The following is a 24,346-nucleotide window of genomic DNA, read 5'->3' on the forward strand; positions in this document are numbered from 1 at the left end:
ACCACAGACAGATGAGTGACCATCAGTACCAGAGTCATACCGAAACTGAACAGCAGTTCAGCTACCAGCTACAGACACCAGTCCTCTCTTCATCTTAAGCCTGGAGGTAACAAAGATAGCTGCCACAACTCTCATCTCCCTCTTTCCAAAATACTTTATTTGCAACATCACTCTCAGCCACATCCCACATTCCTCCTGTTTGTTGGTGGATTTGTTTTATTTATTTATTTATTTATTTATTTATTTTTCTGTGGGGAAGCAGTAAGCAAAGAGTATTTGCAATAAAGGAATTCGTCTGAAGTCAAATCTGATCAAGGTTTTGGGTCCTTGGTTGATTCAAAAGGCTGTGGTGATAGATGTGGTATGCTTAGATCAGATTGGAATCCTGTATAATTTGTTCTGCCGAAAACACCAGAGAAGGAAGGTGCTTCTTTCCAGGAAAGATGGATACAAAAAAGTAAGATCTCTGGCACTGGGAAATACCCTCAGCTGGGTTCTGACCCACTGCGGCAAACTCTCGTAGTGTAAGTTGTGGAAAGCCATACATATGCACTTAGAGATGCAGCTAGTCTTCAGTTGTCTAGGGAAATTCTGGCTCAAAGACAGTTCTGAAAGCGCAGCCTTGTCACTTAAATCTCTTAAACAGTTCTGAAAGCATTTCTTATTGTCATCGCATGCCTCCGTTTCCTACATGTGCACAATGGCTTAGTCAGGATAACCACACTGACACGTTCCCAGTCAAACACTGCAGGTTTCATCCACGCTTAACATTTTTTCTGCTAAAACCCACCACAAGGCAACAACAGCAGTGATGATGGGAAGAAACCCAATCTGCTGCATGACACCTCTGCAGACTGCAAGGAGGAAGTGCTCAGTCCTACATCAGTCGGGCAGGTTCAGAATGCCACTCAACTGCATGTTGGTCCCCTATTGGCTGGAACTCAGTCCTGGGTCAAGAGTAGACCATGTGTCCTCCTCCCAGCTTTATTGACAGGATAGCTCTATTTACACTGTGAAAAATAAGGGACACGAGCAGAGCTGCGGGGCCATAGGGAGAAGGTAGTGCAGGCAAGAAGGACCTGGGAATAGAAGGCAGCAGATGCTGCAGGGAAGAGGGAGTAGTGGTGCAACTGAGTGTGGGGAGCACCACGGCAGGAGAATGGGCAGCAAGGAGCCCAGGAAGACCAGAGGGACAGCTTCAGGTCTGTACTGATGGACACTGTGCTTTGCTTTCATCAACATGACCACTGCTGTCACTGCATGAAGTCTGCTTCCCTCCTTTGAGCCTTCTATGCCTGTCAGCCAGGGAGCTCTGCTTGCCAACACCCAATGGGACCGAGGAGGTTGTCTGAGACATACAACAGTCGCTCAGCAACTCCCTGTCCCCTGAGGAGGACAGCCTAACTACCTGCACCAGCCTCCGGGGTTGCTTTTGGCACAGCTGGAGGTGCCCCTAACCTGTAGATCTCCTCCCTCAGCAAGTCTCCAAAATCTCCATCTCTGAGTGCACAGGGTGTGCTGACCCACCGCAGCGGGACGGTGCAGGACAAAGGCCGAGCTGAAGGGACATGGCATCCAATTATTGATCCATGAGGAGACCTTGAGCTTGGGTAAATAGATGTCCTCTCCTCTCTCTCCCTGTGCGTGTGTGAGCTGCCTTGTGTGGGGGGCGTGGGCTCGGCCTCTCAAGGCGGCAGCAGGTTTCAAAGGTAGGTCTGCAGCTCTGGGGGGAAACCCCTATGTCTACAATTAAACCTTCAAACAAAGAGGTTCTTCTGCTGTTGTTTCCTGCTCTCCTCCTCTCGCCCTGCCCCTTGGTTTGTGGTTCTTTGCTTATGTCTGCTGTTGCTGAAAAGATCCTATGGTAGCAGCTCCCCCGGACCGCCCAGTGGGTTCGGTGAGGAGAACCCACAGAAAGGTGACCTTTTTGTACTGCACGGCCCTCTGAAGAGCGCCTCAGAGCAAGCAGTGTGCTTCTCTGTGTCAGACTGTCAATGTTTGCCAAGCTAGGTTTGATTTTCGCTTGGTGTTTACGTCGTGTGAGCATGTCTCTGTGCTGTAAGCCAGCCTGGAGTGTTAAGGCTCAGTAATGGGGGGAGAAAAGGCAGGCTGAGAAGCCTTTGTCCTGTAAACGCTCCTAAGGATGAAAGGCGTTTGCATGCTCTCCCTGTGCTAGCACAGCTTCTGAGTCAGGGCCAGCATGGGCTTAGCCCTGGGATATGTGTTTGGGTGGGAATGGCACGATTTGTTTGCTTTTGGGGACTGAGAGCAAAGTGCAACTGCAGGCTCCCAGGCTGGGGCTGCTGTGTGCGACCACTTTATGAAATTGAGGGCACCAATTTACTTTTGTGTTGATCTCCTGGTCAACAAAATACCAGTTTTAAAACCATCCCCAGCCTGAAAGAACAACAATCTTGTCTATGGGGAATTTTATTATTGTACTCACTTGTGTTTGGGGCAGAAGGAGAGGATCACAAAGTTGACAGTGCACTTTCCAAGATGGATGTAGGAGGCCGTTGGAAACTCAGCCTGACTGTGGTATACTCTGTCACTAGATACCCCTGATGGAGGCCGAGGAACAGGAGGAAGATGCCAGCTCCCTCTCAAAGAGTGATTCAGAGACTAACTCACGTGTCTGCCTCCGCTATGTGTCTCTTGGAATAGTCTTTCTTTTGCTGGCTGGAGCTGCTGCAGCAACATGGTACTTCCTAGGTAAAAATTCAACATATTTTATCCCTACATAGGAGGTGGATGGGGTATAGTAAAGGCAACGTCCAGGCCAAAGAGCATTTGTGACTTTTGGTGATCGTTATAGATGAAAAACTGGGTAAATTACTGGGCAAATCCCTCTCTCCTACATATCAGCAAGGTAATCTATGAGTGTCTTCTGTTGGCAGACTACAAACCGTGGCACCTGGAACCAACCATCCTGCACTTTTACTCCGGAAGCCTCCAGGTCCTCAATCGCCGATACTTCTCAGAGCTTGGCCAGGTGGAATCCAGAGCCTTCTGGCTGGAGTCAGCTAAACTCCAGAACATGGTGAGGGCAATATTACAACCAGAGCTGGCCCTGAGGCAGTTCAGTGAGTTAAAGAGGAAGGAGTCAGGTATCCTCATCTAAGTAACAGAGCTGGTGGGTCTGTGCAGCAAGAGGGATGGAGGGCTGGACATATGTACTTCGTTGCTGCAATCATTGCATGATTGTTATCAAGTGACTCTCTCATTGCAGTTGAAGGATCTCATTCATTCCACAGAGCTGGGTCGATATTACAACTCAAGCACAGTGTATGCCTTCGGGTGAGTAGCATCCACAGTATTTTTGCTTGTTTGCATGAGAAAGTTCCCTTGTACATTGATTTCACTGAAATCTGGCCATGACAAGTTGCTGCAGTTCCCACCATGAGCACAAGGCTAGGTTGGGCAGTCCATGTCCAGTCACTCCAGTATGACAGAACTATGGATGTTTTGATATTCATATTCATCCATGGCCAAGATGAAAAGCCAAAATCAATATATTTTTTTCCTCAAAGGGGCAGAAGTTCAAGTGAGGGAACATATTGACTGAGAAGAACTGGAAAAAAAAAAAAATCTGGGCTTGGCATTCTCACTAAAAACTAAGCAGCTGGAAATTAATTTCTCTAATTTGAGGAAATCATTTTCTGTGGCCTGATTCTAATCACCAAAGTGGAGAGGTCAGAATGCACCTTGGAAAGGGTGTTTTGGCCAAGACACATGGTCCACCTGGGAATAGGGTAACAACAGAATGGGACAGATGTGGAACCAGTAACTCAAGAAGACAGGAATAACTTTCAAACTGATGTATACAATTGCTTCTGGTTTTTTGTGTGTGTGTGTTTTTTTTTTTTCTTTTCTTTTTCTTCCCCCCCCCCCCCCCCCCCCCTCCCCCCATGGAAAACTACACCCTTAAGCTTGTCCTTCAGATATGGAAAAATCCAATTTTGATGTAACTCCATTTTCAATAGGGGAAGGAATTATTTCACTTGCCATTCTTCCCCTAGCTTTTTACTGAAGAAAGGTTTGCTTCAACATCCCTTCCCCAGCCCTTCCCCATCCACCACCCAGTTTTCTGTCAGCTGGTTGGACGGAGCCTTCCCAGTCCCAGTCTCCTGCAACTTGAGCCTCCCCAGCATCAATGGCTTGTGATAAGGTCCTACATGATCCTCTTGTCACCCCAGAGAGGTGATACAATGAAGTCTTGAGAGTGTCATTTCAGCCCCTGACCAGCAGTAACCAAAGGTCACTTCTGCCTGAAATGATACTACTCATTTAAACAGTCTTGGTTACATTAATTTGCTTGTGTATGGTCATCACTAAAGGCAGATGGCATAAAATGGATTCCTCTCGTAAAGGCCTGAGCTTTAACTAGTATTGTGGCTATAGCAGTTCTTCCACATGAGTCACAGTGATTCTTCTGAGTCACAGCAACGAGTTTGAGGGTCCTCTCAGACTTGCTTGGATTTGTGGATAAACACTGGGGGTTTCATTTCTGGGGTTTGCCACCCCAGAAGATATTTAACATGATGTTTCTCTGTTAGGGAGGGGGCTCTGACCTTCTTCTTCTGGTTTACCCTCCAAATTCCTGAGAGTCAGCAGAAGGAGATGACTGCTGAGAGGGTAAACGCAGTGCTCCACCAAGAGCTTACCACCAGCTTCAACAGCTCGGGCAGCCTGTCCTACCAGGCAGAATACAGGGTCAACCCAGACTCGCTGATTCTGCTGGGTAAGTACCAGCTGCTCAAATGTGGCCTAAGCAGTCAAAAATGGCCCAAAGTTGGCCAAAGGTGCTGAAGGGAGGTTATAAGAAGTGGGCAGAAGTCACTACTGAAGGAAACAGGACAAATCTAAGAGGATAAGGAAGAAATAAGGATGAAGACAATTACATATGTTTCTTCCTCATAGAGGAATTCAACCTTCATAAGGAACATCCTTCCTTTGAAGGATTAAACATTCTTGGAGATGCAGCTGACCATGACCAGTTAGGTAACAATCTTTCCTTCACCTTCTCCTGATCAGCCTTGGCTTCTGTGAAGACACATCTTACACAGGTCATGACTTTACTTGCAAATTTTGAACTGAGTTGATCAATTAGGTTGTCTCCTTTCACTGTCTCCTTTCATATGCCAGTCTACGTGACTGAGAGAACAAGGTCAACATATTTAAGTCACCACTAGTCTTACTCTGAGACAACGCATTGCAGCAGCTACGGTTCCTTCCCAAAGTGAAGATCACAGCCTGTTTAAAAAGAAATCCCTACAGAACTTCTCTAAATGTGTGTTAAGTAAAGGACTACAGGGTGTGTCTACATTCAGTGCATCTAAGTTCGATGGAACTTGTATTTAGCCTTTATAATGAAACTTAGCTTCTTATCCTCGTCTGATCCCTCCTACAGAGCCCCAAACCACAGGGGTTTTAAAATACATTGTGTTTCTTCTTTCCTCTACAATATCTCACTCCCAAGTTTCTTCTCCACATTAAATGTTACAGCTCCAAGTTTTTTTTTTTCCCCAGACAATGTTATGTTGCATTTTTCAAAGATAAATCTTATGTTAATATATCCCACTCATATTTCTTTAACTTTTCCCTCCACATCTCAGTTGTTTTGATTTGGTTGTAATTTTTCTGATGTCCCTAAAGTAAATTTGATTCTCTTAAAATGATCTCACTCCCTCATCCATATATTTGTGTTAAGATATTGTGCTGAAACTGCATTAGCATCCCATGAACACCTCTCTGCCTGCAGTTAGAATTAGTCACTTCTGCTTATCATTTGTTTCTGCCTGTAATTTGTTTCCAGCATACTAGACCTTATGTTCAGCCAACTTAAATTAACTTTCTTAAGAGAGATGTCATAAGACAATATGCTAACTGCTTCAAAGTCAGCCCATCTTGCATTTTCTATTTATTTACTGCATAATGTAATTCATAAAAAATACAAATGATGGTGCCATTCTTTTAGCTGTCTCCAGTTCCCTCTTATTCCCTTTGCATCTGCTTCACTGCTGTCTTCATTTCAGGTAGATTTGCATGAGCAGAACGCACATCTTCCTATTTTAGAGTTAACACGCTAGTCATAGTTTCTCTGGCTCTTTCTGCTTTCCCTCATCCTTCCTGCATTCCAGCCTAAGCCACAACCTTTTACACTGCAGGGCCAGAGTGAGTTCAGTCCAGTGGCTTAACCTCTGGCTTCCTTTGCTCTTTAAAAGCAAAGTGAAAAAATAGACAGCAAATAGCAAGCCATTAGCACTTCATTGCTTTCTGACAGTCTCACTTGCTGACCTGCTTAGCTCTAAATATGAATTCTTGCTGCAGTCTGCCATAATATGCAGAGCTGTGGACTACTGACTAGTGTAGGAACATTTTCCATCCTTCCAGTGCTTTATTTTTAACAACCACACTCACCTCAGGTCCCTCATTACCCCCAAAGAGTATCAGGACTTCCTTCATTCTCCTTGCAGTAATTCAGTTTTATTACCTTCAGATGAAAGAGCATGTAACGCCAGCTCAGCATGTCCTTCCCTACACACAGCATGTGTGCCTCTCCTTGTGCCTGCAGGATCATCCTTTCCACAACATCTGTTTGTACCGTGACAAAACACCAGAGCTTTCCCTGCAGAATTGCAAGCTTTGCTTAGTAGCCAAAAAACACCAAAGCCCCAGCCTAGATAAGCTTCCAGCAGCAGTCCTCACGCCCAGCTGACCTCATGGTGCCTCTTGTTCTGGCAGTTGCACCTGATCCCTGGCTGCTCACTGTTCAGCTGGGAGGCTGAAGCACGGCCCAGCTCCTAAAAGGGTTATGTACCCTGTAACGTTGTTCTGTTTAACTTTAGAGTCCATGCTGGTGCTTTTCTCTGCATCACATCCCCAGAAACCTCTCCCCAAGAGTCTATCCTACACCAGGGAGTGGTCTCAGGGGGGGCTTAGAGTGATAGTTTGAATTATTGAGTTGCTCTTCTGTGTTTAACCCTAAAAGGCTGTGGTTATTCACACAGATATCAGCAGAGCCTTTCTGTGACTTTGCTATATAGCACAAGCTGTCAACCTGTAGCAATAGAATTAAGAAGCCAAACTCCTGGTAATGTGAGAGGGAGGAGATCAGATTTACCCCATGACTTCAGATGCAGAATTTCAGGACCTGGACCTCAGTATCAGCTGGGACCTGGATATTTGGTGGAGTCCCCATCCCCAGAGGTGTTCAAGAAAAGTGGAGATGTGGCATCTGGGGACATGGTTTTAGTGGGCCTTGTGGTGATGGGTTGACGGTTGGACTAGATGATCTTAGAGGCCCTTTTCAACCTTTATGATTCTCTGATCTGGGGACTAGCACCAGGATACCAGGAGCGTTCAGTCCAGGAAGCAGGGCTGCCAGCACCTTCAAAGCATGCCTTAAAGCCCAGAGGCATCACTCTTGGGCTCCCCTCTCCTCAGGCTTGGTGGTGATGAGTTGATGGCTGGACTTGATGATCTTGGAGGTCTTTTACAACCCTAATGATTCTATGATTCCCCAACAATGGACACTGTAGGCTATTCAGTAGCAATCAACAACACACCATCAAGAGACCTGCTTCTCCACCTTCAATAAATCCTGTGCTTTTCAGTGAGAGTTATCTGAACTCAAAGAGCAAGGTGGAGGCTCTCGGATGGGAGGCTGTGATCTGTGGTGTGGCTTCCAGGGAAGGGAGTGCCTAATGCAATTTCCAGACCTGGTAAGAAAGAGAAGAAGCCCCTGAAGTAGCACTAGGGAGTGGGAAAGGGAAAAAAGCAGAGGAGCCTGTGGTGGGCTGGAAAGAATGAATTAAAGGTGTTGGATTTGGGACAGGGGCCAGGGAGATTTTCCAGTGGGATGGGATGAGAAATGCATGACTGAAACAGATCTCTGAGATCAGACAGATGTATGTGGAGAGTGCCCCAAGCTAAAGTTTTAAGGGAGTCATCTACATAGGAAGGGAGTCATCACCTGCTATGCTAGCATGCAGATACAACCATTTTTCTTTTTGTTTATCTTCCTTTATATATTTCTTTTCTAACAGAATCCACTGTGAAAGACATAGTAGTGCTGAAATCCACTCTGGGTAGGCTATCTTTTACTTTTCTTTTGAGTTTATTACCTTGTGGGAGGGATTTTTACAGAGGACAGGAGGTCTATTAGTTTCTTGAGGCCGTAAAACCTGGGAAGGGGAGATAAGAGCAGTAGCAAAGGAGTGCAAGAAAATCTGTTGTATAAAGCTGAGAGTTTCCCTCCATGGCTCTGCATTGGATGTGGTGCAATTTATTGTCCTAATGATGATTGAAAGTGTTTTCAATAACTGTGGGCAGCGCTTTAAGTGTTGTGGCTGGCAATTTGCATTAGCTCTACTATTAGAAACTCACCTATAAGCTGACTTTTACTCAAAAATGCAGGTCTGGTAGGCAACTGAAGCCTGGAAAGCAAACATGGGGGTTGTAAAGCTGGGAAGAATATGGGGAAGAGAGAAGAAAGAGATGCAAAAGAAAAGGAAGCTAGTGGAAGATGACTGTGTTGTGATATTTTGAACCTGAGGCAGTATGGGCTTATCCAAGGGAGCGGGGACAGTTCTTACAGAGGGAAGCTGGGACACCAGTAGGAGGGGATTGGTGTCACTGAGATGTGCAAAAGTAAACTGAGATCACCGGGATAATTCAGCCTAACCCTGAAACAGAGCCCACACACATATCCCATGTGAAAATCCCATACCTTAAGTTCCTTTACAACCACCCCTAAGACACTCTTCCCTCCAGTTACATCACCCTGAGGTTTAAAACTGTCTATCTTTCCTCTGCATTCAGGTTGCTACAGATACAGCTATGTCCAGGAGGATGACATCCTAAGACTGGAGGGCCCTGACTACCTGGCCTCCAGTTGTCTTTGGCACCTCCACAGCCTCAAGGGCTACATGATCAAGCTACGCTTAGAGTGGACTCTGCCGGACTGCAGGGACCGCCTGGCTATGTATGATGCAGCTGGTCCCCTGGAGAAACACCTCATCACCTCGTAGGTAGCTCCTGAGCAGGGCAGGCACGGTGGGGAAGCATGGCAGGATGGCAGAACACACCACAGCAGGGGAAGGTGTTAGACTTCATCAGAGGAAATTCTCTTTGATGCAAAACCTGTCTCTCACTGATGAGCTGAAGTCACTGATGTGGGAGAGCACACAGTCAGCCCTGCAGTCTGATAGATTACAGCAGCACAAGCTGTCTCTCTGCTGGCACCATATTTGATTCAGTTTGTGTGTCACAATGGGCATGCTCTTTGGACAACACAGACCTCTGCTGTCTTTCTTTCTCATTCTTCTCTTTCATTTGTTTGTTGCTTGCCTCACTCCTGTCCTTTTTCCCCGTGTCTTAGTTTTCTCTTTCCTTTCAGGATCTATGGCTGCAGCCGGCAGGAGCCTGTTGTGGAAGTCCTCTCATCAGGCCCTGTCATGTCCATTGTGTGGAAGAAAGCCCTGTACAGCTACTATGACCCCTTCGTCCTCTCAGCACAGGTGGTGCCCCTCAAAGGTGAGGAAGGCTAGAGGAGGGTGGCCATAAATGCAGAAAGGTTATCTCCTGCAGTACACTGCACCTAGAGGTGCTCCATTCCCATTAGGGGCCAAGATCGCAAAAGTAGAAATAGTGAGCAAAAAGCGAGTTAAATTTTGCTCACTGGCCTGGGGTCACACATCAGTATCTGGCTCAAGACTAGGCAGCCCAGGCTCTGGCAAGCAGAGCCAGAATGATCATGATGCTTCAGAAGCAAGCTCAAGCTCTTGTGACTGCACAGACCAGATAGCATCTAGGCAACACATCCAGCTACACTCAGATAAATGTAAATTCAATATAAGAAACTAAAGCAACAAAATACATTACTGCTGTGCTTCTCTAGACAAGAGGAGAAAGCTAAAAGTCTTGCCGGGTGGAAATAGCCTCTTAGAGGGAGTCACATCTCAGTGAATGGATTACACAATGGATTCTCTAACAGCGACCTGAAAGCAGGTTGTGGCAAGGTGCAGGTTGTTCTCACCTCCCAGGTAATCGCAATAGGATGAGAGCTCATGGCTTCAAGTTGTGCCAAGGGAGGTTCTGGTTGGATATTAGGGAAAACTTCTCTAAAACAGTGATGCTGCAGTGGCATAGGCTGCCTGGGGTGGTGGTGGAGTCACTGTCCCTGGAGGTGTTGAAGAACCGTGTAGATGTGAGGGACGTGGTTAGTGGGCATGGTGGGGATGGGCTGATGATTGAACTGTTTGATCTGAGAGGTCTTCTCCAATCTCAATGATTCCGGGATTCTATGAATGTTAGCATCAGGTCTTAGACCCTCTTTTCTTCCCTACTACACTTGGATAAGTACATGATGTACCAAACTGAATCTGAGCTGACAGGAAGCAGGGTTTTCAATGTCTTTTCTTACAGCCTGTGGAGTGAATATAACCCTGCGGGAAGGCCTGGAGCTGCAGGGGAAGATCAGCACCCCACATTACCCCAGTTACTACTCGCCCAATACCCAGTGCACCTGGCACATGTCGGTAAGAGCCAGCCCCTACAAGAGCATCCACCTTCTCCCTGAAATCCATGTGGCATTCCACACCATTCTGTGGTTCCGTGATTCTATAAATCCATAATGCTATGATCCTATGATTCAGGTGGTGTACAGCACTTGGCCAGTTCTCTCCATAAGACAATCATGGGAAGATGGCAGCAGCCTGCCTAGCCTGCGCTTTATGTGTGTTTCTGGAGGCAAGGGAATCTCAGGTTGTGTACTAGTGCAGAGATGCCATTGCTGAGCAGAAATCTGGAATCTTGGCTCCAGAACTGTTCTTAAAGACAAAACAAGATTACTAGAAATTACCCCACTTTGAGACTGGAAGCAGAGCCACCTTCGGCTATAACGTGGCCCTCATTTAGATGGTCCTTCCTTCTGGCTTGCAATGTGTGAACTGGTAGCTCTCCCCTTCACATCTACCCTGCTCACTTCTGTTACACGGGGTGGGCTGCGGAACTCACAGGAAGCCATCTCCACAGTGCTCTCGACCCCCTCCCCTGCAGGTCCCATCCCTCGACTATGGAGTGACCCTGTGGTTCGACGCCTATGCGCTCAGCAGACAGAAGCAGGACCTGCCCTGTACACAAGGCCAGTGGATAATTCAGAACAGAAGGTTTGTGCTAGTGTCCTGGTTTCTGTCTCTTGCTTCCCACTCCTTAACTGGGATGAAACCTCTGCAGGTTCCCTGCTCAATTCAGCCACCAAGTCTAAGGAGGGAGATCCCATCACCCTGCTCAGTGGTCGCTATCTGGGATGATGCTTCTTTCTTGGCTGCCTACTCGTTTTTTAGCCTCTCTCATTCACAGGCTCCCTAGTGAACACATTTCCTATAAATTTGCTCCGAACTACCAGCCTGCCTTCTCTGTCTTGCTGTTTGCGTCATGCTTCCTAGTTTTCCCCTCTGTGTGTAACCTTGGTGTCCTCCCACGTCTCCTGTGTTTGCAAATCTGCCCGTCACCACCTCTGCAATATTATCTGCGTGTGCCGTTGCCTCGCATCCACCTCCGTACAGATCTTCCGCCAAGCTCCAGATCCTCCTGCTTTGATTAGAACCGCATACCCCTGTGGGACTTCCCATAATCAGCCTCCTCCATACATAGGCTGCTTCTCACCACCACCCATGTGCAAGGAGACACAGCTGCAGCACTGAAAGCAGGCTTGGAGCTGAACAGACCCTTTTGTTTCCTAAGAACCATTGCAAGATTGTCTTCTTCCCTCCGAAACCTCCCCCAGCATGCCCCACTGATTTCCTCTCTACCACTCCTGCAGTGGTAACTTCTTTTCCTCTGAAGGATCTGATCCAGAAGTTACTGAACACTGCATTCCCCTGGCCTAGGATTTTCATTTTTTCTCAACTTACCTTCCTCTCTGAAACCATCAGAGCTACAGTTTCTACACCATGATTTCTTAGGGAAGATATATATAAGAATTGAACTGCTTTGTGTAGCCTGACTTCAACACTTGCCCCCAGAGTGGGAAATGTCCACAAGTAGGGTCACGCTGGACTCATGTATGGCTAGAGGGTAGAACTGGGTGACAATATGTATAGGCTGTTCTCATCTTGTTCATCAGGCTTCATTGTGCCCTGTTGTACCCAGATATTTAGCCTCTAATTTATTGGCCTTTCTGCTTGTTTCCCTTTTTTTCTTCATCAGTTCCCACCACAGCATACGTGTGTGGTGTTTTTTTTCATTCCTATTTATCCCTGGGGTTTAATCACCCACCTTCTTCAGCCATTTTGGGGCGGGCCCTAGCTTAGTTATGCTGCCTTGTGCCCAGAGAGGACCTCTTGTTTCTGCAGGGTTACTCTTTCCTCTCTTGGTCTTGCTCAACCACTATTCTGTGGCCAGGAAGAGCAAGATTGAACCAGGCAGAGCAAGATCCAGTGTCAGCTCTCCTACATGTTGACTGGACATGGGTGTAAATAACAACCTTTTCCCATTTCTCCTTCATAACCTTATACCATTTTAAAGTATTTTGCCTTATTTCCTGCACCCTGTCTGTGTGGTCTCCTTCCCATCATCCCCAGCCCCAGAAAACCCCCATGCCCCACTTGGCTGTCTTCCCCATCACTGCCTGAGACATCCCATCTGTGTTTGCTCCTTAGGTTGTGCGGCCTGCGGACCCTACAAGCTTATGCTGAGAGGATCCCAGTCACATCCTCTGCTGACATTGCCATTACCTTCACCTCGCAGATCTCCTTAACTGGCCCTGGTGTGCAGGCAGCTTACAGCCTGTACAACCAATCTGATCGTAAGTTCAGGATTCTTCTTTGCTCCTTAGAGGGGCGGTGGGGGTCCCAGATGGCTACCAGCAGCCCCCTGTGTGCATGGGTTATGTTAGGAGAAACACAAGGCACATCCCATGAGCTCCAGGTGCCAAGTGCCCTCCAGGAACATGTTCATGAACACAGTGATGCACACACCACTGATCTCCCAAAAAGAAGTATTTACATCTAAAGCTGCTTCAGCACTTATCTCTGACTCATGTTCCCAGAGCATTCTGGTGCCAAGGCCCAGCTCCAGAACACTGCCTGTGCCCACAGCACGGATTGGCCTTGGAATGGGAGGCCATCTCTGACTTGAAGTGGTGTTTGTTTGGACCACAAGAGCTCTTAAAGAGAACTGTTTCCTGCTGAACTTGGAATAGGTGCAAGTGAGAGAGAAATGAAACTACACACGAATACGCACGCATACATATGCAATCGTGCACCCATAGCCCTTTCCAAGGTTTTTCAGGTTCCCTCCCATAGGGTTGCTGTAACCCACGCCAGTCCCTGAATATGTGCACCTGGCAACAACTGTCTAAAAACAGCTCCTCTGTGGCCCTGACAAAGGTTTAATCACAGCCCCAGAGAAATGACTTCATTTTTGCTGCAGTGCTCAGGAGCCGTGGAACAGTGCTAGATCAAAGGTAGAGTGTGCCAGGCAGGTGGATGATGTGGCAAAATTGGAGGATTTTAGTGAGGCCACATACAAGCTGCTGCAGCTCGCGTGTAGTCAGGAAGGTATGCGGTTCCATGCTCCACTTTTAAGCCACCATGCTCTGCTTCAAGGTTTCCAGTTAGTGGGGACTGATTGCTTTCTGGTGGTTTCACAGCCTGTCCCAGGGAGTTCCTGTGTTCTGTGAATGGCTTGTGCGTCCCAGCCTGTGACGGAATCAAAGATTGCCCCAATGGGCTGGATGAGAGAAACTGCGGTAAGTGATGACTTCTAGCTGCTTGTCCTTGATCCCATGAGGACACAACTCCTTGCTCTTCCAAAGGTAGGGAGAGATAGGGAAGGATCCACATGACCAGAGTACAACCTGTGCTTCCCCCTTCAAGTGATAAAATCTGTGTATCCACAAAGGTGTCATCCCACTGCCAAGTGGTTTCAGATTGTTCTGGGAGGAGCAGCAGCAATTATTCATAGCACCATACAATGGTTTGAGTTGGAAGAGACCTTTAAAGGGCATCTGGTCCAACTCCCCTGCAATGAACAGGAGTACCTACAGCTAGATCAGGGTGCTCAGAATCCCTCCAGCCCAACCTTGGGTGTGTCCAGGGATGGAGCATCCACTACATCTCCTGTGCATGGTGCAGTCATCCCTGGAGAACCCTGATAGAGCTTCAGATAGTCTGAAAGATCCCCCTGTCCACGCTGCCCACCACCTTGTCCTGCCTTCCACTACCCTGCCTGGCAACCTATCTCAGCCCTGGCCTACAGCCCCCTCTGCTGTCTTTGCACTCAGTGTCCCCTTTCCAACCCTCTCTCCCTGTCAGCACCTCCTCAAAGCCAACATCAGCTCTGCTCCCTCCTCTTTCCCCCAGGCCATTTGTGACACATTAAATGCAGGAATCCTGAATGATATTTAGCCAACAAGTTGGGAAATATTTTAAGTCTTTGACCAACCATCGATTCTCAGCACAAATACCAGTTAGTATTGACTCAGACACTGCCCACAGTATCCCAGGATTCCTGCGGAGTCCTGTTCTCATAGGAGGAGCTGTTCAGGCTCAGACAAGACGCCTAATTCAAACCATATCCCATCACTGGTATGAGTGAGTGCTCATCACATTGCTGCCACAACTAATTTTTCATTAGTTGTCCCCTCTGGCTGTTTTTTCACAGCCAATAAGTTCCCTGAACCACTGAAGACAGTGGCCAGTTCTGAAATATTCAGCATTCAGTCTAAAATATAAAAGAGAATAAGAGAATGAAAATGGAGAAATCTTTCAAAAGGAAATTTTCATTTGCTGCTGAAAACATGAAAGTTCTCACTGAATCACTGAGTTTGAGGGACAGTTATGGGAGGGTCAATGAATCATAGGATTATTTTGGTCCAAACAGGGTGAACAGGGACACCCAGAGGTAGATTAGGGTGCTCAGAGTCCCTCCAGCCTGACCTTGGATGTCTCCAGGGTGGGATATCCAACACCTCTCTGGGCAACCTGTGCCAGTGCCTTACCACCCAAAGTCGGGTCACCTAGGTTGTTCATGGTCTTGGGCAGTCAGGTTTTGAGTACTGTCAAGCCCTGAAATGAACACAATGCTCTGGAAGTCTCTCACCAGAGCTGAGTAGAAGGGAAGGATCACCTTGTTTTGTATTTTCTGCAGATTTGCTGAGGATGCACTACGTCCCATCATCCAGGTCACTGACGTCAGGGCTTGTATACTTCCCTCTTGCAGATAGACGTTCTTACATTCTTGTAATTGTTGCATGTCTGATTATTCATCCTCCTATATGGAACAGATCCTGTCTTTAAAACCAGTTTTCACATTGCCTCATACCTTCATGTGCCTTTAATCTTCTGGAAGCCTCACACTAATTAGTGAAGAAAGTAGAGTCATTGCAGTAAGAAAATGCCTAGGAGGTAGAGGTCCATCATGTTTGGTGTTGCACATAAATGCAAAAAGAACAGAGCAAACATCAGTTCTTGCTATATAAATTCATAATCACAAGTCAATCTGTGATGAGTAGGCATTGGTTTCCATCTTGAGCAACTACCAGACGTCATGGACATCAGGAAATCCATCAGGGTTCAGGACTCACCTGCCAAAGAGCAGGAGGAGCAACTGCTCTGCAGGGGAAGGTGATCCACGAGCTGAGGGTGAGAGCAAAGAGAAGGGACAGTGACCTCAGCAGCCAGAATGCGACCCCATAGAATTTGAGCAAAGTAAGCAGAGCAACTATGGTGATGGTAACCAAAGTCAACTCAGAGCCCAGGGTCCATGAGACAAGCCAACAGTATTGAGGCAGGCCTAAGGTGAAGCCAAGAAGTCAAGGCAAGCCAGGACAAAATCAGCAAAGTATAAGATGTGGTACAGAAATACCTACAGTGTAGCTCAGGCAAAAACCTGAAATTAAATGACTTGTGCACAGGCCACCAGGCCCTCACAAGGCAGGGAAAAAGGTTGTGGAGCCTATTGGTGACATCGCACCTAGAACTATATCTTGTGCATTTAATTGCTGGTTGCTTTCATCCTGTGCAGTGTGCCCTGCAAAGTTCCAGTGCCAAGAGGACAGCACCTGCATTGAGTTCAGCAGGGTCTGCAATCAGCAGCGGGACTGTGTCAACGGGAGTGATGAGGAGCAGTGCAATGAAGGTAAGGAAGGGACAGGGAGGGGCTGACACATGCCTTGTCCTCCTCCCAAACCAAGGCTGTCGGTAGTGTAGCTCACATTCCCTCAGCCCTGTCTCCCCTTCATCTTTACAGGGGTCCCCTGTAGTCCTTTCACCCACCGTTGTGATGATGGGACTTGCGTAAAGAAACCCAACCCACTGTGTGATGCCACTGTGGACTGCAAGGATCTGTCTGATGAGAAGCACTGCGGTAAGAAAATGCTCAGCCCCACGTTAGACAGGCATGTTCAGGATGCCCCACAACCCCAGTTTGGGCATGGAGAGAGCTTATGCTTTGATTGCCCTTCTTGGTATCTCTGGAGCTTCTGCATTGCCAGGTAGGGCAAAGGAGTAAAATCATAGAATCCCAGAATGATAGAATGACTTGGGGTCAGGAGGGGACCTCAAAGATCATCAAGTTCCAATCCACCAGATGAGGGTGTCCAGGGTCCCATCCAACCTAGCCTTGAACACCTCCAGGAATGGGGCATCTGCAATCAAATTATCAAACTCTTCAGTCAACGAAACAGAAAAGAAAGGGCAGACACAATATCTCATGTTCCTTCATCCACTAAAGAATGAACCATGTCTTCTCCTCCACAGACTGCGGGCTGCAGGCCCCTCTCAGCAGGATCATTGGTGGTGCTAACTCCGTGGAAGGGGAATGGCCATGGCAAGCCAGCCTGCAAGTCCGGGGACGCCACATTTGTGGGGGAACGCTCATTGCTGACCGCTGGGTGGTCTCAGCTGCACATTGCTTCCAGGATGAGAGGTAAATAGAGAGGGGAGGGTGATGGACCAGAGAAGGATGTTAAGATTCACAGTGTGGCATTGGGTGAACACAGTGTGGCATTGGTAGTGAGAGACACCTCATAGGTCGTCCTTTGCTTTGGCTCTGGCCTGTTCCCATGCTGCTACTGCCCTGGACACATCAGCACATGGTAGGATGAGAACGGGATACCATCACCTGCTGAATATGCTGTTTGGTTCCCACACTGCCCATCCCCAGGGCCTCTTAGGAGGAAACATGAACTTTGGTCATCTTGAAGAGTCCTGATGCAGAATGGATAAAGCTAGTGCAGCCCTGTTAGATGGTATGTGTGTACATGTGCTTGACAGGGAGACAATGTAAGTGGGGTAAGAGATAAGAAATAGAAGGAGAGAAAAGAGGAACAGAGAGATGGCCATACATAAACAGGGAGATTTTTGTACCCAGAGAGGTAGTGTAGGAGAAAACAGCATGTGTAAGGCAAAAAGACAGAATTCTGAGTCTAAAACAATCTTTTCGTGCTTTCTTCTGCTTAGGCCCTGGGGAAGCTCCCCTGTGCTCCTCACTGTCCTGATGGAGATAGGATTTTCTTAGAGGTACCATCCCGATGATACCTCTTCTCATCCTTCCCTGTTTATGTGATGAGTTTTCTTCTCTGCTACATCCTACAGACTGGCTTCTCCCTCTGTCTGGACCATTTACTTGGGCAAATATTTCCAAAACACCACCAGCCACACAGAGGTGTCCTTCAAAGTGATCCGCCTCTTCCTCCACCCTTACTATGAGGAGGACAGCCATGACTATGACGTGGCCCTGCTCCAGCTGGACCATCCTGTGATCATCTCACCCTTCATCCAGCCCATCTGCTTGCCTGCCACTTCCCACCTCTTTGAGCCTGGCCTTCACTGCTGGATCACTGGCTGGGGAGCCCTCAAGGAAGGTGGTAAGTGGAGCGTGTTTGCTGGTGGTCTACAGCAGCAGGACCAAGGTAGAAGCGTAGGTTCAGATGTAGGGTAGGTAGAACAGGCTTCTGCTTCCTTCACTCCCTTTGCTTTTTGGTCACAATTTACCTGCCAAATGTCTCGAAGCCTCTTTCAAAGAGTTAAGTTTGAGAGTCTAGTAAGATATTTGAGGACAGCATGCGTTCCTTCATCCAAAGTCTAGAATAACTCTGCAGAACTTATTAGTCTGGATAACCATGGTCATGGAGCAGCCGCAGTCCCAAAGCCCAACCTCATGCTGTGCAGACATGTTGGCTCCTGTCATACTGTCTTCTAGGGACAGTGCCCAAATGGAGAGAGTAGAGACAAAAGACTACTCCTCATCAAACCAGCACTGTCTCTCCTGGGGATGCCCTATCAAAGATCCTATCAATCAGCCATATCTTCCCAAGCAACAACTGTACTAGTAAATTTAGTGCAGGGTCTGAGTGATGTCCAAGAATCACATTAGCATAGTTTGGACACACAGAGCCCATACATCGCTGGGAGACAACATGGTCCAAGACATGTTCCCATGATTCCCAGATTCCACTCTATTTTGTGAGGAAAAGAGAGTTCAGCTATATGGGAATAACCCTTCACGTTCCCTTCCCACAAGGCCACCAAACAGGCCCATACTGCTTATAATGCATGGCACAGGAATACATACATGCTCACTCAGCTCAGCTTTGAGTCTTCAGTCACAATCAAACTTCCTCCCTTTGCTTCCTAAACGGAAATACTCAGAGGATTCTGTCCAGAACTGAACACTCTTGGGTTTGCATTACTAAGCCAGAAGGGCTTAAAATCCATTTCATTGAGAAGCAAACCTAAATGCTGGCATTCCAGAGGTTGACCCAAACCAGAATCCTTCTTGTCCCAAAAGCTAAAATGCCCATGACATATTCCTGCAGGGAAAGCAGGGGAATGCTATTCCTGTCAGGCAGGTGGAGTGCTCTGCTGAAAGTCAGAAACTCTGATGCTCATGGACAAACATTCAGGTGGCAGCTTTCAGCAGGCAATGAGATGGGGATGGGCTGGGGGAATGTGCTCAGCTGTGGGAAGCTCCACCCTTTCTCACCTGCATTGCTCTTGGTGCTCTACCCCCAGGGCACATCAGCAATATCCTGCAGAAGGTGGATGTGCAGATCATCCAGCAGGACATCTGCAGCGAGGCCTATCACTACATGATTTCTCCCAGGATGCTCTGTGCTGGCTACAACAAGGGCAAGAAGGATGCCTGCCAGGTGACAGTGGGGTTGTGGGAGCAGGGTGGGTAGCATGGGTGAGCTGTGTCCCAGGTGAGCTGTGTCCCCTTCCAGATGCACTCCATAGTTTGAAATGAGGGTGAGAAGAGCATGAAACACCTGACTCCCCAGTCTTTCCTCTGATCTCAGTGGCCTAAAGCAGCTCACAAGACAACTTCTTCCTAGTATTTTTGCCTTAGACAGGATCCAAATACACAGAAACTTCCCAGTTTCTCATTCCAGCTCATTTTCCACTCTTCACCTCCCCCTTCAAAGTCACATGTCTACATCAGTCTCTTCCCCTCTCATTTCATTAGCATCTGTCAGACACAGTAACCAGTCTGTTCCTTCATTACAGTAAATCAATCTCAAGCAATTCCTCTGTTTCCCATCCCTCAGGATATCCTGTTAAGTTCCACCAGCTTCCTCACTCTCCATGTGTTTGCAAATGCCTCATGGAGCAGAAGGAAACAATAGATCTGCCAGCTGCCTGGGAGCTGGCTAAGGGGAAGGGATTTGCATGATGAAAGAATGCGGCAATACATCAGATGTTTGCACAGGAGACAGTTTTGACATCTGTCTAAGGCAAAAGGGATGTTGTGGATGGCCCAGACACAAGTTGAGGAGATATGTGCATAGGGACACCGAAGCCAATGAAAAACACATAATAGGAGAAGCTGGTGGGTCACTGTCACACCATTTTTCTCTCCCTTTCTCTAGGGCGATTCTGGAGGTCCACTGGCCTGTGAGGAGCCCAGTGGCAGGTGGTTTCTGGCTGGTTTGGTCAGCTGGGGAATGGGGTGCGGGCTTCCAAATTACTATGGAGTGTACACCAGGATCACCCAAGTTCTGGGCTGGATGAACCAAACCATGAGCTGAGAAACACACACCTCTACTTTCTCCACATCAGATCTACGCTCACAATGGCACTCATTCCTGACCTTGCTCATTTGCCTCTCAAAGAAAGAGAGTTTCTGTATGGGATGTTGCCAGCCCCAGGATGCTCTTTTGAGCAGGCTGGGGAAAAAAAAGCTTACACTGGGGACTGCAGAGGAAAGCAGGCATAGCCATGTACAAGAAGAGCTGAACTTTCCATGAACCATGTGATTCAGCCACAGTCTTATGCTGGAACGTCTGCTGAAAGAAAATGTGACTGATGTAGTTAGAGATTCCAGTAACTGTGAAATCAATCTCCCTCCCTCTTCTTTCCTGCTGCTCATCCTTCTTCCCTCTTCCCCTCCTCTTCCATCTTCCTAATTGCTTATTTTCTTAGCTGGTGTGTGCTGTTCAGCTCCGCCAGGTGACTCTTCACGTCTCACTGACTCTCATACACGAGTTCAGCATCATGCCCTGCCTCCCTGCTGGAACAGCACCCAGCTGTGCTGCTTGTGGAGCCCCTCAGAAGATCCTAGGCCTGCGGTAAAACTATTAGAGCACCCTCCTATTCTCTCCCTTCAACCCTTCCGAACACCTTTAACATGAGGGATTCTCAGCTGCTTCAGAATCCTAACTCAGATAATCCAGGAGGTGAAGGAGAAGGCTTAGGGGCACAGTGCTTTAGAAAGTGACTGCTATGGGTTTGGCTGTTTTTTACTGAAGATATGCATACACACACATATATATGCATAAGTAGGTATGTGTATATATATAACATGGCCACTCTGGAAATAGAAATAAAAATAATTAGATTTTTTTTTCTTTGCTTTAATTTGATTTATTATTGTCTACTATTTAGGATGAGAGCTGATGGCCTCAAGTTGCACCAGGGGAGGTTCAGGTTGGATATTAGGAAAAATTTTCTTCCCAGAAAGAGCGGTGCTGCAGTGGCACAGGCTGCACAGGGAAGTGGGGCAGTCACTGTCCCTGGAGGTGCTTCAGAGTCGTGTGGATGTGGCACTGAGGGACATGGTTAGATGGGCTGATGGCTGGACTAGATCATCTTAGAACTCTTTTCCAACTTTTATGATTCTATGATTATTCTGTTACAAATTCTTTTGGGGTTTGGATCTTTAGGGCCGAACTCCAGTCCTTGCACTGGCAAACTGGCGCAAGTTCCCAGAAATCTGCCCTCCCTCAGCTATGTCCCATACACAGTAGGGTGAACACGTCATCAAGACAGGCAGTCTTCATTGTTACAGTTTAGGGGTGTGGATAGCAATTAGCAAACCTGCTCTGTAGCTCCACCTGCATGGGGATACAGCACAAATGCAGCAGGAGATACCCCTATGCCCAGAAGGCAGGCTCAACTTCTGACGGCTCCAGGTGATCAATCCCTTTGTCCATCCTCCCAGCACCAAATTTCTAACACTTGAAATGAGAGGCAGCAAGGAGGAAGAGATTGTGAGATTTATTTAGGAGCTACAGCCTTGCATCTTTAGACACAGCAGTGAAGTGAACCCCTGACTCTCTGAGGTCCTATCAGACCTTCTGTCAGGTGCCAGCACATCCCCAACAGGTATCCAGGCAGCACACACCTGCCTCCACTCACCCATCCAATGCAGAGATATTTAGGGGGACAGGGAGTGAAGACACAAGCAAGGTGACACCCAGCACAGGGACACTCCACCAGCAGTGCAGGTGGCCCAGAAAATAAAGCATAAAAATAAAAAATAAAGCAGAGTCTCTGCATCTGCCCTCTGGGCAAAAGCCCAGACCAGTTGCCTGCAACTGTGAACGGGCAAGGAGTGGCCCTACTGCAGATGCCGCCACATCTGGGCACCCGTGTTCGGGAAGGGAGCAAAGTTCTGCAGTGGTTGATCGCTGATGTCCCCAGCAGGGGCCACTGTGACATTAAAGAAAGCCATTCTGCTAGGCAAAGGATGGGGATCCAGCTCCCGCAGCTCTCCTTGGAGCATTTGCCCTCCTCCGGGCAGAGATGAGTTTGTAAAAGTCAACAGCTGAGTGTGGAGAGTGAAGGGGGCTGCGGGTGTCACTGCAGCACAAGGGGCTGCCATATGCTACCGTACAAAAATAAAGATATCAAGCAGAAATTAAAAGGCTGGAGTGTAGAGTCAGGATCACATCCTCAGGCCTCTGGCTTGTAACAGCTAGAGAGGGAGAGAGAGAAACCGAATCAAAGAGGGCAAGAACAGGAAAAGGGAAAGAGCACATGACAGAGGAAACAAGATATAAAGAAAAAGGAAAGGAAAGGGGAAAAGGGAAAGGAAGAAGGAAAGGAAGAGGGCTGAGGGTGGGGTGAAAAGAGAAAAATGAGGGAGAAGTCTGCAATTAACACACAGTGCCTTTTGAGAGAATAACATTCAGGTCCCATAGCCATGAACAAGGAGGCTCTTGAACAGGGGAAGTGAGCAATGCCATCCAGCTAACAAGTGCCCCCCATTAGGATGGAAAGTGGCACTGAGCACCACCAGTCCAACAAGAAATCTGTTTTCCAGCTAGAGAGAGGGGTCCTCCTATGAAAGCTTCTTTGTTCAGCTGCAGATGGGCAGCCTGTCTCAGCAGGAGGCGGAGCAGAGGCCCCTATCAAGCACAGCTGCAGGAACATCTGGAGCAGGGACCCACAGCTTCCACTGCACCTTCACCACCCTCTGCCACTGCAATGTCATGGGAAGCATGAGCAGGGAGGGACAAAGGAGCTGCAGGAATGGATGGCAATCAGAAGTGATCTGGCATGCATGGCAGGCAGCTGCTCGGCAGGCATTCCCCTGTGCCATCCCTGCCTGCTTTGCATTCTTCCCCAGCCCTCCTCCTTACTCCCGGTTGCACTTTCCCTGCTGCTGCCAGAGCCTCCAGTCCAGAGCTGTAAGAACTGCTTGGCAAGTGAAGGCACATGTATGATGAGAATCAGAAAAGCCACCTTAGAAATGACTCAACCTCCCCCTGCTTTCCCCCTCCCCAAGTTCTACAAACCAGAACTTTATCCACAAGAGGGAAGGACGTGAGTCACTCATGCAGAGCTCAAACTGGCAGGATCTGAGAGTGCAGATAGGTAACATACCTGCAGAGTAGGAAAAGTGAGGAGTAGAGAGAGATGGGGCCCTGAGCAGGGAGCAAACAGAATCTTGCGTTTGGAAGGGGAGACGGGAACCAGGTCTGCTGGAAGGAGGCCATGAGGGGTAAAGAGAACAGAGGGGAGAATGCTGGAGGCTGGGGGATGGGGTAGGGTGTCCCAGGCAGGTGACAGTGCAGAGATGGAGACGGAGGGGAGCAGGAGGGAGTGTCCGGTACATGGACAGTCTGCAAATAAAAGTATAACATAAATAAACCAAACAGTTAAAAACACAAAGCAGCAGCCAAGGTAACAACTCCTCCCTATGACTCCAGAGAGACTCCTGCTCCCTGGGAGGACGTCCCCTCCACCCCACACCTGTCCTAGTTCTTCCCTGCTGCTAGCTGTGAGTTCTCACCAGAAAGGTGGATGGGTCTATGCCTGGGGGTTAGTCTATTTTTTTCCTCAAGGATTTGCTGCACCTTTCTCTTCTGCTTCTGCCTCTGCCTCCTCCTCCATCTCCTGCTCTTCCTCCTCCACGTCCTCCTCTGTGCTCTGCAGGCCAGCATGCAGGACAAAGGGAAGAAAGAGTGGAGACACTTGCCAGATGAGCCATAGCAATTCTTGCTGACACACAAGGGCATAAAGCAATGGTCATGATGCTGAAATAGAAAGAGACCTTTCCACATAGCCAAGACAGCTCTGGGTCAGGGGGCAAAGAGACTTTTCTTATGGAGCATCATAAAAGGGCTGTCCTTACAAGTGTTGTGATCCCACTGCCCAACAACTTCCATCAGTTTGTAGTGCTCCTTCTTGTATCTAGGTGTCTACACGACGTTGTGCAACATCACATTTTCCTGTCCTTCGCTCCAAAGGGGAGAAAGTGACCTCCTGTCTCTTAGATGGGACTCAATAAGGAATGAGAATGCTGTAGAAACTTTGGGGAAATCACAGCCTAATGGTTGAGTGACACACACACAGCATGGTCATGAGGAGGTATGAGGGGGATTTTAGAGAAGCATGAGTAGTGCCAGGGTCACTTGGTAAAGCTATTTGCCACACACAACTAGAGATCCCCACTTGGAACACACACATTCCTTGTTTTGGGCCATTGGTGTAATGTCATGGCACTGAACACCACGAAAAGCCCCTGTATATCACCACCTGTTTCACTACTGAGTGCTCCCTGGTCACAGTGGAGAGAAAAAAGGAAGAGGGGGTGAACAAGAGCAAACTGT

The 24,346-nt window shown here is 47.9% G+C and overlaps 2 protein-coding genes across 29 annotated transcripts in view; one reads left to right on the forward strand and one right to left on the reverse strand.

The window, feature by feature from the left end:
• The window catches only part of KCTD17 (potassium channel tetramerization domain containing 17), a 53,389-nt gene that overhangs the window by 23,256 nt on the left and 5,787 nt on the right, over positions 1-24,346 (reverse strand). For 2 of the 24 annotated variants that reach the window (XM_046908688.1, XM_046908672.1), the window contains one exon: positions 14,779-15,644. The exons of 7 other annotated variants lie outside the window; for them this stretch is intronic. In XM_046908688.1, coding sequence (XP_046764644.1) covers positions 15,582-15,644 — 63 coding nt within the window. In that variant the 3' untranslated portion in view covers positions 14,779-15,581. Of the gene's footprint in view, positions 1-5,890; positions 7,722-14,778; positions 15,645-20,860; positions 23,736-24,346 lie in introns of those variants that run through there. 15 more of the 24 variants (XM_040656299.2, XM_040656310.2, XM_040656278.2 and 12 more) reach the window with 11 other exon arrangements.
• TMPRSS6 (transmembrane protease, serine 6) lies at positions 1,035-20,867 on the forward strand. 5 transcript variants are annotated; one of them, XM_004937767.5, is made up of 18 exons: positions 1,035-1,202; positions 2,556-2,712; positions 2,898-3,040; positions 3,230-3,297; positions 4,557-4,741; positions 8,049-8,090; positions 8,824-9,028; positions 9,401-9,537; positions 10,429-10,541; positions 11,062-11,171; positions 12,666-12,811; positions 13,658-13,756; positions 16,033-16,146; positions 16,258-16,374; positions 16,767-16,935; positions 17,604-17,875; positions 19,023-19,159; positions 19,880-20,867. In XM_004937767.5, exons 2-18 carry the CDS (start codon positions 2,565-2,567, stop codon positions 20,036-20,038), a joined length of 2,364 nt encoding a protein of 787 aa, XP_004937824.4. In that variant the 5' UTR covers positions 1,035-1,202; positions 2,556-2,564; the 3' UTR covers positions 20,039-20,867. The 5 variants fall into 5 exon arrangements, with proteins under 5 accessions (XP_004937824.4, XP_004937822.4, XP_025011171.2 ...); XM_004937765.5 differs by lacking the exon at positions 1,035-1,202 and adding an exon at positions 1,388-1,610; XM_025155403.3 differs by lacking the exon at positions 1,035-1,202 and adding an exon at positions 1,665-1,918.

This window comes from Gallus gallus, chromosome 1 (assembly GCF_016699485.2).
Source record: "Gallus gallus isolate bGalGal1 chromosome 1, bGalGal1.mat.broiler.GRCg7b, whole genome shotgun sequence".
NCBI classification, from domain to species: Eukaryota; Metazoa; Chordata; class Aves; order Galliformes; family Phasianidae; genus Gallus; species Gallus gallus.

Coding starts and splice junctions, on each gene's coding strand:
- TMPRSS6 (XM_025155403.3), top strand. CDS start 1,862: ATGGTAGCAGCTCCCCCGGACCGCCCAGTGGGTTCGGTGAGGAGAACC. Junction 8,091..8,823: donor AGTGCTGAAATCCACTCTGG/GTAGGCTATCTT, acceptor CTCTGCATTCAG/GTTGCTACAGATACAGCTAT. Junction 16,936..17,603: donor CATTGCTTCCAGGATGAGAG/GTAAATAGAGAG, acceptor TACATCCTACAG/ACTGGCTTCTCCCTCTGTCT.